At 39.1% G+C, this 15,036-nt stretch overlaps 1 protein-coding gene across 1 annotated transcript in view; it reads left to right on the forward strand.

The window, feature by feature from the left end:
- Positions 1 to 15,036, forward strand: part of ATP11A (ATPase phospholipid transporting 11A) — a 133,730-nt gene that overhangs the window by 76,630 nt on the left and 42,064 nt on the right. Inside the window, exons 4-8 of the mRNA XM_050896599.1 lie at positions 145 to 225; positions 3,761 to 3,868; positions 8,367 to 8,495; positions 8,964 to 9,067; positions 12,508 to 12,558. Of these exons, the coding sequence (XP_050752556.1) occupies positions 145 to 225; positions 3,761 to 3,868; positions 8,367 to 8,495; positions 8,964 to 9,067; positions 12,508 to 12,558 (473 nt within the window). The remainder of the gene's footprint in view (positions 1 to 144; positions 226 to 3,760; positions 3,869 to 8,366; positions 8,496 to 8,963; positions 9,068 to 12,507; positions 12,559 to 15,036) is intronic.

Raw genomic sequence — 15,036 nt, forward strand, 5'->3', positions numbered from 1 at the left:
TTAAAGTACTGTTCTTTTTAATTAAAGTTCCTTGGTGCTTTGTAACATATTGATGAAATGATTACTTGAAACATCTTGCTTGAAAAATTGACTGCTTACATTCACAAAAATATAACCAGAAAATATTTGTTCCTTTTGTTCCAGTTAATTATTGATACACCTACTAGTCCAGTTACAAGTGGACTTCCACTTTTATTTGTCATCACCGTAACAGCTATCAAACAGGTGAGTAATTTAGCGAGCAAAAATAAAACTGAAGAGAACATTATTATTTGTTTTGCATTTCAATTTTCCCTGCCTTTTTGTGTTAGACTGTCTTAGGGCAATGCCTAAAGAATGATAGTGATGAATTTTGACAGAGTAATTTTATTTCTGCTTCTGTAGTTTAAGTAGAACTGGTTGCTATATGATTATCTCACTAATTCAACACAAGCTTCTAATTATTTAATAATTTTGATGTCCTTGTGTTCTAAGGAATCATTTACATTCTTGTGTTAACTCAGCACACTTCGACTTCTGTTTGTTTCTAAATAGCTGTCCACATCCTATTATGTTTTTCCATAATGACTGAAAATGAGTTTAGTAAGAACTAAAAAAACTTATAAGATAAATCTGCTCTTACCTTTGAGGTTTCCTTAGCCTTTACAGTATGAACAGATAATAAAAATTATTTTGGTTCAAGTCTTTAGTATATGTTGGTTGTAATCTACAGCTCATAACAATAGCTGCAGTGCTTTCTACAGATTAGCATTGAACAGACGTTATTGTATTCTCTCATTTTTAATGTGAAAATTAATCCTTAAAATTGAAGTATTTTTTAGAAATTAGTTCTTGCCACATCATCGAGTATAAAAGAACCTAGTAGAAGTTGTTCTGTCAAAATAGAGTTGCATAATACAGGTATGGAATTGTACAGGTTTGCCATTTCACTTTCAAGTTAGTACTACCAAAAGGAAAAGATTAAAGTAGTTTTTCACCTGCTACCCTAACGCTGCAGTGCTACAGTTGACATGAGCACTTAAATGTAGATGGGATCTTATTGAAATCAGTGGAATCTCAGATTAATATAGAATGTTTTAATTCATATGGGGATAGTACAGTCAGATCTGCGTTATCAGAGCTTCTGATATTACAAATTTGGTCTGGATCAGGAATAAATCAGGAATTGAGCTCATGATTGCCCTTCTGTTGATTTAGCCAGAGCTGAATTTGTTGACTTTGTGAGTTTCAGGCTAGCTGCAAGAGGACAGAGGATACCTGATCTGGCATAAACCTTGCTAGGGCAAAGTTAATGCCTCAAAAAATTTACTAAATTTGAAGTAGCAAGTGAGTTTATAAGCAGTACTTTGCATTCGGTGCCTACAACACTCTTCTGCATTTACTGTACCATCTCACCATAGCCATAGAGTAGTTTCTAAAAATCTGGGCTCCTAAAGTAATAGTCACAAATAATGGTCTTTACAGTGGTTCTGTTATGTTTGGCTTTTTGCCTTCAGTTCAGTTTAATTATAATTGCTCCTGCAGGGCAGCTATCAGTGTAAGAACTCGGTAGCACAGTGAGTTCCCTTTCATGGTTCAGTCTTCACTGTGTCTCTGGGTCCAGACACCAGCCATTTCTTTCCCTCATTTCAATGAATGGAATGTGAATGTGAAATCTGCGCAAGCAGCTTGACTTTCAGCGTCTTTTGCTGGGCCACTCAAAGGAGTTAGCACTTTTCATGGGCATAAGATCTCTCATGTCATGCTTCAAAAAAATGTTGTCTTTTGGGAAAAGAATTCCATGAAGTAGTTGAACATCAAGACAGTTTCTAGGTCAGTGCTCCTCATTTTACTTCAAAACTTGTAGAGGGGGATCTGTATTTCTTACATACCTATGATGGACTATAATGATTAAAACAATGACTAACAAAAATGAGGATGTGGTGCATTGACCCTGGCCAGCAGCCAAACACCCACCCAGCCTCTTGCTCACTGCCCTCTCCTGTGGAAAATAGAGGGAAAGTGAAAAGACATGTGTATCATGTTAGTGACACTTTGATAGGGAAAGCAACAGCTATGCACACAAGTCAAGCAAAATAAGGAATTCATTCACTGCTTCCCATCAGCAGGCAGCTGTTCAGCCAGTTCCTGGAAAGGAGGACCTCAGCACATGTAACATTTAGGAGGACAAATGCCATCACCACAAACAACCCTTTTCTGCCTGCTTTCCCTGAGCTTTTGTTGCTGAGCACAATGTCATATGGTGTGGAATATCCCCTTGGTCAGTTTGGGTCTGCCATCCAGGCAGTGTCCCCTCCCAGCCTCTTGCCCACCCCCAGGCTAGTGGCCTTTCTTTGGTGTGGAGGGAGGTTGGAGAGAAAGCCTTGATGCTGTGCAAGCACTGTTCAGCAGTAGCCAAAACACTGGGGTGTAACCAACACTGTTTTAGCCCCAAGTACAAAGCACGGCAGCGTATGGGCTGCTGTGAAGAAAGTTAACTCCGTGGCAGCTAGACCCAGAACAGAGGGTAATTTTGATTGTCCCTTAATAGGATAACTGATTACCTTCACAGTCTTTATGCTAAATGCTGACTTTTCCTTCATTAGTTTTGAAAGAAACTATGGAAAGCAGTGTTTCCGTTTCTTTACAGTGCTAACTATACACAACTGAGTATATTCTATAGTAGAATTCAGCTCTTGCTGGTGAGCGAAAGTTTTGATACATGCAATAGGTAGTATTTTAGGTTTGGCTTTCCCACTCTTAAGGTTTTAAATGTTACATTTTAGAGTCTTACTGTAGTTTGGTAGTGGCCTACCAAAACCTTATGACATGCTGTGCCTAGTAGTGCAGTTCTATCTACCTCCTAGAGTCTTTGTCCCGACAACTGGTGTAGACTTTGGGAACTGCTTGAGGAGCTGTACCAGCCCCTGGAAGTATATTACACTAAAGTTATAAAGACTCCGTGAGTTCCCAGATTATCTCTGAGAGCATCCAAGCTAGTGATACTTTTGTTCTACACTGAATTTTCAAATGTGCTCAAGAGAGTTAGATGTAAAAATGTTGTGGAATACAAGTGGTATTTTCCATCTCTTAACCACTGGTGTCTTTGTCATTCCTAATCCTTATACCACAGCAGGATCTTTTGAATGGAAAGTTGCAGATTCCCTGTCCTTTACTTTGTTTGTATAAAACACAAATTCGTAGGATAATTGAGCAATCAAAATAGGTTACTCTGTGAAGTCTCTTGAAACAAAATTCTTCAGGACTATATGTATTGTATATAGAGCTAAAAAGTTTGACATAATTGTATGACGATCAGGAAATATGACCACCTTCAGTCATGTCATCACTTTATCATCTTTCAATATGGAGTCCCAGTCTTTCAAAATATATTTTCTACACTTTTATCTTCTCAGCAACTGCTTCTATAAGTACTTTGCACTTACTCAAGAGTCAATAGAGCATGGGCAAGAGATGATCACTTAAACACCAGAAATTGTTCTACACATTATAAACATCCCTATTCATCAGAATGTCTTCATTAAAATGTATGATTTTGTTGACTGATTGTAACCGTGAATGCTCTTTTCCATATATGTCCAACATGACTGTATTACTGACATGTATCACGATTTCATTTGTTCTAGTGAGAATATTTTCTTTTTTTCCCCCTTATCTTGATCAAGGATAATTTTTTAAATTTTTGTTGCAAGCTAGCGCTGTTCTGTGTCTTAATAGCCAAATGTGCATCACTGCGTCGTTCCATTTCACTGTTTTCTAGGGTTATGAAGATTGGCTTCGACATAAAGCTGACAATGCAATGAACCAATGCCCTGTTCATTTCATTCAACATGGTAAACTGGTTAGAAAGCAAAGCCGAAAATTAAGAGTAAGTAACTATGACTTATAACAGATTTTAGGAGTCAGGCTTTACTTCACACTTCTTGTAAAACAAATTATACAGAAATGTAGTGTGATGACGTTGTAGCATTTATTACATTTAATGGAGATTAGACCTACAATATACTAATTTTTAATTTAATGCCTCTGAGTAAAGTATTTTTAAAAGCTAGATATGTTTCTGCTTTATCTTTGCTTTGTTAACTCCTCTTATAACTGTTCCTTTCATTTTCCATTTTTTAACTTGGAATTTCACTCGTGACTTGTCTTTTGTCTTTTCTCCATTTTCGGTCCTCTGTGGTTATGCACATTAATAATTTATTTAAGCCTGATGATGATAGTCAACGCTACCAATTTGTCCTATGTATAGGTCATTTATATGCATACATATATACAACAGGATACTTTCTTCATTACCCATCAGATCACAGCCTTCTGAATTCATTGGCCTTCTGAATGCTGCTACATTCCCTTCCTGGTATTTTGAAAGTTATTTTCAGAAATTAATTTCTGCTGCCTTTTTTTTTTTTTTTTGTGAACAGATTAACTTTTCATCATTATTCCCTTTAGAACTCAGCAAATTTGATAGATATTTGTTTGGAATTTCCTTATTTCTCATATCTTTGTTAGGGATATCTTTTTCTGCTCTGCCTTGTTTGGGCATAAATGGCTTTACAGAGTTCACAGCCTTTCTTCTGTGACCTTCCCTTTGAGTGTGATAGCTTCTGCCTAGGGCCTCCCAGTAGTAAAAAAAATTAAGACATCACATACTGAGTATTCCATGTGTGTCGCTAAACCTTTAAATATTCCAAATGAAAATAATAAAGTACCACGTAACTGGAATTTGTATTCCATTAATTAATCTATTGCCCATATTTTCTCAATTTCTCCCCTATTCTTTGCCTTCCAGAGATTGTATTTTGAGCAACTAAATGATAGGAGAGACAGGCATAGGAAATACTTGCACGGAAGGGTATATCTGTATGTATGGGGGTATAATGGGTAAAATTCTCTGACCTGTATTACACAAGAAAACAGACTGGATCATATAAAGGTAGACCCTTCTGCACCTAAAGCCTGCGGACATTTGATTAAAGAAAGGAAAAAGAGAATTGCTAAAAGATGAGGTTTCTTTTTCACAGAATCACAGAATGGTTGAGGTTGGCAGGCATCTCTGGAGGTCGTCTGGTCCAACCCCCCCAGCTCAAGCAGGGCCACCGAGAGCTGGTTGCCCAGAAACCATGTCCAGACAGGTTTTGAATATTTCCAAGGAGGGAGACTCCACAATCTCCCTGGGCAACCTGTGCCAGTGCTCAGTCACCCTCACAGTGAAAATGAGATGGACCCTCCCATGTTTCAAGTTGTGCCCCTTGCCTCTGGTCCTGTCACTGGGCACCACTGAAAAGAGCCTGGCTCCATCCTCTTTGCACTTTTAGCTGACACAGTGGCAAATGTTGTCAGAACACCTCTTAAATTTTATTTAGAAGGTGCTCTTTGCTAGTACTTTTAATTGTTTTGAGGTTTTTTCCTTATTCCTGCCTTTTTTTCTTTTGCAAATTGTTTAGATTATTAACTTCTGTTTTAATAGGCTGTTGTATTATAGATTCTCCTGGCTTGCAGGGTGACTAGTATGCCGTGGCTTACAGAGAGAATCTTGCTAGATTAATTAATAAATATAAGGATCATTCAACACTATGATCTGTGAAAATCAAAAGTAGGAGAACTCTTTTGTCTTCATGAGTTGGACCTAAAAACTCACTTTCTGATGTGTAAATGTTCTCAGTGGCAACTTAAAAAACTCCAGACACAGTGGGCATTTTTTGTCATGCTTGTTCTTGTAGTGACACTTCACTGTCAGGAGGGGTTTGTTCGCTAAACTGGCCTCCCGACTTTCTCTCTGGCCAGATTCAATGTTCTGAAGAATTCTGATTTTTCCTTTTATGACATCTGTAAAGGTGGTTAAACTTGCAGTAATATTGCTGTGGTTTAGGTAGCTGATAATTAAATTAATGTTGTTTTTAGTATTAAAGAGAGCTAGTAAAATCAAAATAGTTACGTGGTGTTCTTATGGTTTGTTCTAGGGATAGGTAGATTCTCTAACAGTTTATTCAAGATAATTCACTAACAGTGTTTTGTCTGGTTTTGGTAAAGTTCTCACTTTGAGGGCTTTATTATAATTTGTCATGTCACCGTCTTTCATAAGTAATGATTTTGTGGCAAAAAGGCAGGTTCTCTTGAAGACACGTCTTGGAAGAATAAGGCAACGTGAGCAGTAGTCTGGTCCATTAAGGCCCACTGCTCTTCGGGGTGAAGGCTCTGTATTCTTCAGACTGGCTCCAGCCAAGACATTCGCTGCCTCCGATTCCAAACATACTCCTTCTCTGTCTCACTACATATCTTCACTTCCCTGGCTCTGCAGAATGATACATGAGAAGTCATTTAATCAAAAGGAAATACATGAGGAAATTAATCCCTTCCTAAATTTAAACAGCCCAAAACTTTTTATTATTGGTTAAAAGTGCAGCTTTTTTTTCCCTACAAAAGGAGTAGCTTATTGTCATTATCCTGTTTTAATATGTCTCTAATTTTTGTTTGGAGACTGAAAATTAGTAAACAGTACAGCTCTACTGCTGCACTAGAAGTGATTTTCAAAAAGACGCCATGATTTACACCAAAGATGGAAAATACCTTATTGAAGTTTCTGTTAATTTTCATACCTGATTGTTGCAGGTATGCTTAGCAACTTGCATTCTCCTATGCCATATGTACAATCTGCAATTTTTCATTGCTATTGGTTAAAAAAAAAGCCTTTTTCATATCTACAAGAAGTTAAATCTCATTTATTATCATCATCCTCGTTCTTCAATACCTGTTAGTAAATCTTATCTAAGCTGTCACAATTTTATTTTTAGATGTTACTATTGCTGATTGTTAGCAGACTATTTTGCTTAACTAGAATTAACTGACTCCTGCCAACTGCTAAGGATATTGGAATTTAGCTTTGTAAGTGTATCACAAGAACAATGATTAAGCTGAACCTTATGATAATGAATTATGACATAAAAGTATATTGAACAGGTGTTAAGCTACATGAAAAATTGCAAAAATTACGTATTTTGATGGGATTTTTATTGAAATTTTGGTATTCTTAAAACACGTAGTATATCTTTGCCATTTGTTCATTTTTGTGTATACCTTTGTAAAAGATGACCTCCAAAAATGTATCAAAGGCTGGTTTTCCACAAATGAATGGTTTACAGTAATATTTTGAGTTTATAGTTGGTTGGCTGTTCTGTGACACTCTGTCATGGGTTAACCCCAGCCAGCAACTAAGCACCTCGCAGCCACTTCCCCCTCCCCCCTCCCAGTGGGATGAGGAGGAGGAAAGGAAAAAAAAGTAAAACTCGTGGGTTGAGATAAGAACAGTTTAATAACTAAAGTAAAAAAATAATACTAACAACAGTAATAATGAAATATAATAATAATAATAATAATAATGAAAAGGAATATAACAAAAAAAAAGGAGGGGGGGGAGGAAAAAAAACAGTGATGCACAATGCAGTTGCTCACCACCCACTGACCGATGCCAGAGCCACGATCTGCGCCTCCCGGCCAACTCCCCCCTGTTTATATACTGGCCATGACTACTGGCCATGACGTTCCATGGTATGGAATACCCCTTTGGCTAGTTCAGGTCAGCTGCCCCGGCTATGCTCCCTCCCAGCTTCTTGCACACCTGCTTGCTGGCAGAGCATGGGAAACTGAAAACTCCTTGACTTAAGATAAGCGCTACTTAGCAACAACTAAAACATCAGAGTGTTATCAACATCATTCTCACACTAAATCCAAAACCCAGCACTGTACCAACTACTAAGAAGAGAGTTAACTCTGTCCCAGCTGAAACCAGGACACACTCTAACACACTGTAAGATATTACCTATGTTTGCATGAATAAAAATTAGTTTGCTCACCTTTAAACATGGATAAAAATAGGATGGCCTTCTAGTCGTAAGTTCTGCTGAAAATGTATCCTGTTTTCATTGGCAGACTTGGAATTCTTAGCTTTTTCAGCTATCTCTAATTACAATATTCGGAGCTAGATGCATATGCTCAAGAGCCGATGACAGCAGCTCACATCTCCAGCTGTTTTTGAAACAATGTTTTGTTGTATTTAGTCTTAAAACAAGGATAGCATCTTCCGTCTCTCAAATAATGTTGCAAAACTTAATCAGACAGTACTTGCAAAATGGTTATCCTGAGAGGAAAGGTAGTACACAGTAGACCTCAGTCATTCCACAAGGTGTAATTCAGTTTTTCAGAGATATTTCTGTAGTTCTTTACTCCTATGGTAAAATCCTGGTGTAAATAAAAATTGATGAATTTTTACGATATTTGAGTGAATCTAGGTTTTGGTTTTGAAAACTGAAATTTGGGCTGCTACATAAATGATAAATGCATTTTATTTTGTTGTGTTTTTTTTTCCCTAGGTTGGAGATATTGTAATGGTAAAAGAAGATGAAACATTCCCATGTGACTTAATATTTCTATCAAGTAGTAGAGGAGATGGAACATGTTTTGTTACAACAGCTAGTTTGGATGGTGAATCCAGTCATAAAGTAATAATATGTTCTACATTTTTTTAAGGCAAAGTTTGCATTTTACACAGATCACAATATGACTTCATGCTTATATGTGTGAGCAGATACACTAACTTGTGTAACTTACGTTTCTACCAGTTGACTTAATTTCTCTTAAAGTATTGTTATTTTATGGAAAGTTTTAAAACGTATTTATTTGTGATTTTGTCTGTGTCCAGTATAGGCATGCAGATTACAGAGATAATGCACAAACTTTTTTGTACTTAAATGCATGGTGACCTGATTTGTGAGTACACTGGAAGGTACTTGCATATAGTGTAAGAAGATGCCCAATTAGGAGCATTTAAAGGTGCATCTTATTTGAACTATGAGCTCTTATGTAAAAGCTAGTAAATCTATTTTGTGCTGAACTAAAGTATATGTGCAGATTAATGTCTTTTATATCTGTCCTTTTTTATTTTATTTACACCTTTTTGTTCATTCTAGACTTACTATGCTGTTCAAGATACAAAGGCATTTCACAATGAACAAGAAATTGATGCATTGCATGCTACCATTGAATGTGAACAACCTCAGCCTGACCTTTATAAGTAAGAAAATTATTCTAATCTGTTTCATTTAAGGTACCCTACCAATAAATTATAAGAATATCATAATTAAAAGATACTGGCTGCATCTGCCTGGTTAGAGTGGGCCCCAGGGTGAGCTTGAAGTCAGGTTAGTCTTCCATCCATGCTCCTTTCCTGCAGGTAGTTCACTGGTCTGCTCTAGGGCAGTGGTCTCCAAAGGGGGGTGCACAAGACGATCCATTGGGGTACATGACAAAAATTTTAGAACTTCTATTTATTTTTTTAATCTAAAAAAAAAAAAAGAAAAAATTAAGCTTTACTAATATTTAATATTGACACTGGCACCCTTAATCAGTCTGTATGTCAGAGTCTTCTATGTCACATACAGTTTGCGAGGAGTCCCTGGCGGAAGAGAGGGTGTTTTGCAATGCAGAGAGGTTGCCAGTGGCACCCTCACTTGTTCCTTTGCTTTCAGTGTATTGTGAAGTATTGCAGTTTATGTGTGCCTAGTTAAGTGGATTTATGGATTATATTATCTAGTTCTAACTAAAATAACCCTCACAAAATGGTCAAGTGGCTTAAAAAGATTCCTGCAAAGAAACTGTGGATTGAAGATAATACTAAATGCAAGCACAAGTGAACAAGACAATGGCAAACACTTCCACTCCTAGTATGAGCTCTTCATCAGCCACATTACGAGATAAAAACAATGCCAATCTAATCAGATCTGACAAGAAGTTGGCAAAAAAAATTTGAAATTGTCAAGACTGTTTGAAATATGGATTTACATCTGCTGTCATTAACGATGAATCTCACCCTACATGCTTTGAGATATTAGCTAATGATGGTATGAAGCCATCATGATTAGAAGACGTTTAAAAACTAAGCGTCCAGAACATGAAGAAAAACCTCTACAGTTTTTTAGCAATGTGTAAAGTCTTGTAATACTCAATATTTTACAAAAGTACTATACAAAATTTCACTAAACTTAATGATAAATCTTTAGAAGCCTCTTTTGAGGTTTCTTTCTTAATAGTGAAAGACAAAACGCCACATACCATTGGGGAAACTTGTTCTTCCTGCCGCAGTAAAAATAGCTGAAATAATACACAGAAAACAATATGGCAACAAACTAAAATGCATTCTTTTGTCAGCAAATACTGTTGGAAGATGCAGAGAAAACATTGCTTATTTCTGAGGTGTGGCGGTACCTCTTTTCCCTGATCTCAGTGACCAAGGAACTGGTCTAGAAATCTGCAAGAGAACAGATTCTTTAGAAAACTGATTCTGAGAATGGCTTGATCCTTTTTTAAATACATGGCTCACAAAGTGAACATTTGCAAGTTGAAGCTCATGCCATTATAGATGGTGGAATTTGCTGGGACAGCTGCTGAAACACGAATAACGAGAACACTTACTGGTAGAGAGCTTCTATCTCTGCTAAGTTTTACTTGGCACTTTATCTCTCCACAAACCACAGTGGCGAATCTTTCTTTCCAAAGGCACATAGTCATTTTACATCATGATGCATCATAACAAACTGTACAGTGTCTTTAGATGTGTCTCTACTGTGTTGTATATTCTCTCAGCAGACAGGTCGCTGCTCCTCTGAGCCTGAGAGGTTCCCTTCCAGGGTAACAGACCCACCAACTCCCCACAGTTTCCTCTGCCATCCAGAATGCTTACGTCTGGCTGAATCCCTTTTGGTTTGAGGTTACCCACTTGGACAGTGGTATTGCAAATGCAGTGTACTGAGTCTGTCTGGAATGGGGTTAATTTTCTTCATAACAGCCTGTGTGGTCTAGTGTTTTGGATTTGTGACTAAAACAGTGCTAATAATACACCAGTGTTTTAGCTATTGCTGAAAAGTGCTTGCATAGTGTCAAGGCTTTCTCTGTTTCTCACTCTGCCCCCCCAGCAAGTAGGCTGGGGATGGGCAAGAGGCTGGGAGTGGACACAGCCAGGACAGCTGACCTCAATTGACCAGAGAGATATTCTGTGCCATATAATGTCATGCTAGGCAATAAAACTCGGGGCGGGGGGGTAGTCTTTCTAAAGTAGCTGTTGCTTGGAGACTGGCTGGGCATCGGTCTGCTTGTGGGAGGTGGCGAGTGGTTGCCGTTGCATTGCTTGGTTTGTTTCCCTTCACTTACTAAACTGTCAGCATCTCACTTTTGCTCTTCCGATTCTCTCCCCTATGCTGCTGGGGAGGGAATGAGCGAGAGGTTAGTGGGTGCTTAGTTGCTGTCTGAGGTCAACCCACCATGTATAGATAAAATGTACTTGGAGATATTCAGAGGGAGAATTGCTTATTGGCTTTATACTTCTGTTTTGGTTTGGTTTTAACTCGGTTGTAAGTTTTAGGTTTTGTAAAGGATAGCAATCGCACTGTCACTTACCTCAGATAGTTTAGAGAGTAAGATTTCTTGTCGTGGTTTAACCCCAGCTGGCAACTAAGCACCACACAGCTGCTTGCTCACTCCCCCCCAGTGGGATGGGAGAGAGAATTGGAAGGGTAAAAGTGAGAAAACTCGTGGGCTGAGATAAAGACAGTTTAATAGGCAAAGCAAAAGCTGCGCATGCAAGCAAAGCAAACCAAGGAATTCATTCACCACTTCCCATCGGCAGGCAGGTGTTCAGCCATCTCCAGGGAAGCAGGGCTTCATCACGCGTAACTATTACTTGGGAAGACAAATGCCATCACTCCAAACATCCCCCCCTTCCTCCTTCTTCCCCCAGCTTTACATGCTAAGCATGATGTCATATGGTATGGAATATCCCTTTGGTCAGCTGGGGTCAGCTGTCCCAGCTGTGTCCCCTCCCAACTTCTTGTGCACCCCCAGCCTACTCGCTGGTGGGGTGGGGTGAGAAGCAGAAAAGGCCTTGACTCTGTGTAAGCACTGCTCAGCAATAAGGAAGACATCCCTGTATGATCATCAACACTGTTTCCAGCACAAATCCAAAACATAGCCCCATACTAGCTACTAGGAAGAAAATTAACTCTATCCCAGCTGAAACCAGGATACTTGTCTAATTAGAAGATTTATTCATAATTTTATAATTTTTTTATATCTTTTTATATGCAAACTTTACATTGACTTACTGTTCTGTGTATTTTTGTGTCTACATGTTTTAAATATATCCGTATGTATCTCTATGTTCTTGTTTATTTCCTGGATAATCAGAGCATGTTTAATTGAAAGCTGTTTGCTCACTGTAATAAATACTTTCTATAAAATACATCTCAAATAATCTATTCTCACATATAGTTTTTAAAGATTTTAAAAGTGAGAGTAATTTGCTTTCTTAAATATGTATGTGTGGTATATATACATCTGTATAGAGAGAGAATTACATGTCCTTGTAATGTACATTTTAAAAAACTGAAATATTGGGACATATATACATAAGAATACACAAATTATCAGTGCTGTTAATCTACTTGCGTATTTCCTTTACAGATTTGTTGGTCGAATAAATGTTTACCATGACAGGAATGAGCCTACTGCAAGGTAGGAAAAAAACAGAGTTTCTACACAATTAAACATTTTTAGAGTTGACTAAGTATCAGTAATGAGAATGACCTTTATTTCACCAACATTGTGCTGCCTTGTCTTATTGATAAAATATTTTTCTTTTAGAAGTTTACAGACTGTAATTTCATATATCATAAATATTTCATATTTTAATCAGTTAGATTTCTCTTATTTTATGTCTTTATTCAATTTCAGTTTTTATTTGACATGTATTTAGTTTGTAAATGGTGTTGACAGGATTTTGACAGTACTTGTACAATACTGCTCCATTAGCGTGGGCTCTTGGTATGGCACCAAACAGTACGAATAGTATCACTTGTGTATTTCTCTCATTTTTCTTCTGAGAAATTGAAGAGTTTGAACATGCCAAATATCATGTTTAGTTTTACTAAGGGGGGTTGTACATTTGTCTAAAATGTCCACAGTGTTGTGTGTGTTCAGGAAGGCAACATCTGGGGAAATGCATTTTGTATGTGGTATAGGAGGCAGCGATCTGTTACTGGGTCTGGCACCTAGAAGGGTCTGCCTCCTGTGCAAATAAGTTTCATCCTGAAGTGAGTGCGGTGTGTTCTGCTCAAGGAGCAGTCTGTAGCCCGGGATATTCCTTGTCCAGCAAACAGAGAATAAAAATGAAGCAGTACAAAAGAGGCACGAGTCTTCCTGTCTTTTCTGCCTAGGATCCTCTGTTTACCAGCAAGGAAGAGACTTGCTGTACCTGATTTTGTTCAGGTCCTTGTCACAAAGAGACAAAGCAATAGGAGGGAAAGGCTTCTTGCTTGGGTGATATCCTAGACCCCAGCATGTGGGAAGTTACTCCATTCTGGCTAAGTGCCTTCCTAACCTCAATGTGTCTGTAGATACGTAATTTTCTATCTCAGTAAGCAAAGAGGAGGGGAAATCCGGCTGCTGAGTGTGTCAGTGCCATAGCTCCCTCAGGAAACACCTGTATAATTGCACTGCAAAGCAGTGCAAAAATCTCTGTCACCAATCCAGAGTGACCGTCTCTTCTGTATTCTTCCTGGGGTCCCTCAGATAAGAGGGTCAGGCAGAGTATTGGCCACGTGAGCTGTTCTAGTGACAGCTGCCTACTTCCAGGGAGTAGGCATCCTTTCCTGAGGATCCTACTGTCTTTTCCATGTTGAGTGATCGCTACAGTCTGCTATGAAAACAGTCTTTTTTGCTTCTTTCACTTTAAAGATTCTTTTGACTAATAAAGTTGGTTGGAAATGGACTTGAGTGGGAGAGGAAAGGAAAATAAGCAGAAAATACCTTTTTAATCTCAACAGCAATAGATTGATCTGTGTATAACACTGTGAACAAGAAGACAATCTGTATCATTAAGGCTTGTATTCCTTGGACAGCACTATTAGAGCAATTGGTATTTTTTACTATATTGGGGTATAATGTCTTATAACCGAAGTCATTCAGATAACATCACTCCATTGGTTTAAATGGAACTAGTTTCAAGTTTTACATCAGAGTTATGGCCGCGGGGTTTTTGTTTGTTTAGGGTTTCTTGATTTTAGGGGGTTTCATACCACAAGAACACTATGAATAACATTCAAAATGTAGTGGGTTGACCCTGGCTAGATGCCAGGTGCCCACCAAAGCCACTCTTATCACTCCCCCTCCTCAACTGGACAGGGGGAGAGAAAATAAAACGAAAGGCTCGTGGGTCGAGATAAAGACAGGGAGATCACTCACCAATTACCGTCACGGGCAAAACAGACTCAACTTGGGGAAAAATTAGTTTAATTTATTGCTAGTCAAATCAGAGCAGGATAATGAGAAATAAAACCAAATCTTAAAACACCTTCCCTCCACCCCTCCCTTCTTCCCAGGCTAAACTTTACTCCTGATTTTCTCTACCTCCTCCCCCTGCCAAGCAGCGCAGGGGGACAGGGAATGGGGGTTTGGGTCAGTTCATCACATGTTGTCTCTGCTGCTCCTTCCTCCTCAGGGGGAGGACTCCTCACACTCTTCCCCTGCTCCAGCATGGGGTCCCTCCCACGGGAGACAGTCCTCCACCAACTTCTCCAAAGTGAGTCCTTCCCATGGGCTGCAGTTCTTCACGAACTGCTCCAGCATGGGTCCCATCCACAGGGTGCAGTCCTTCAGGAACAGACTGCTCCAGCGTGGGTCCCCCGCGGGGTCACAAGTCTTGCCAGCAAACCTGCTCCAGCGTGGGCTCCTCTCTCCACGGGGCCACAGGTCCTGCCAGGAGCCTGCTCCAGCGTGGGGTTCCCACGGGGTCACAGCGTCCTTCGGGCATCCACCTGCTCTGGCGTGGGGTCCTCCACAGGCTGCAGGTGGATATCTGCTCCACCGTGGACCTCCATGGGCTGCAGGGTGACAGCCTGCCTCACCATGGTCTTCACCACGGGCTGCAGGGGAATCTCTGTGCTCCGGCACCTGGAGCACCTCCTGCCCCTCCTTCTTCACTGACCTTGGTGT

Source organism: Gymnogyps californianus, chromosome 1, assembly GCF_018139145.2.
Source record: "Gymnogyps californianus isolate 813 chromosome 1, ASM1813914v2, whole genome shotgun sequence".
In the NCBI taxonomy this organism is placed as follows: domain Eukaryota; kingdom Metazoa; phylum Chordata; class Aves; order Accipitriformes; family Cathartidae; genus Gymnogyps; species Gymnogyps californianus.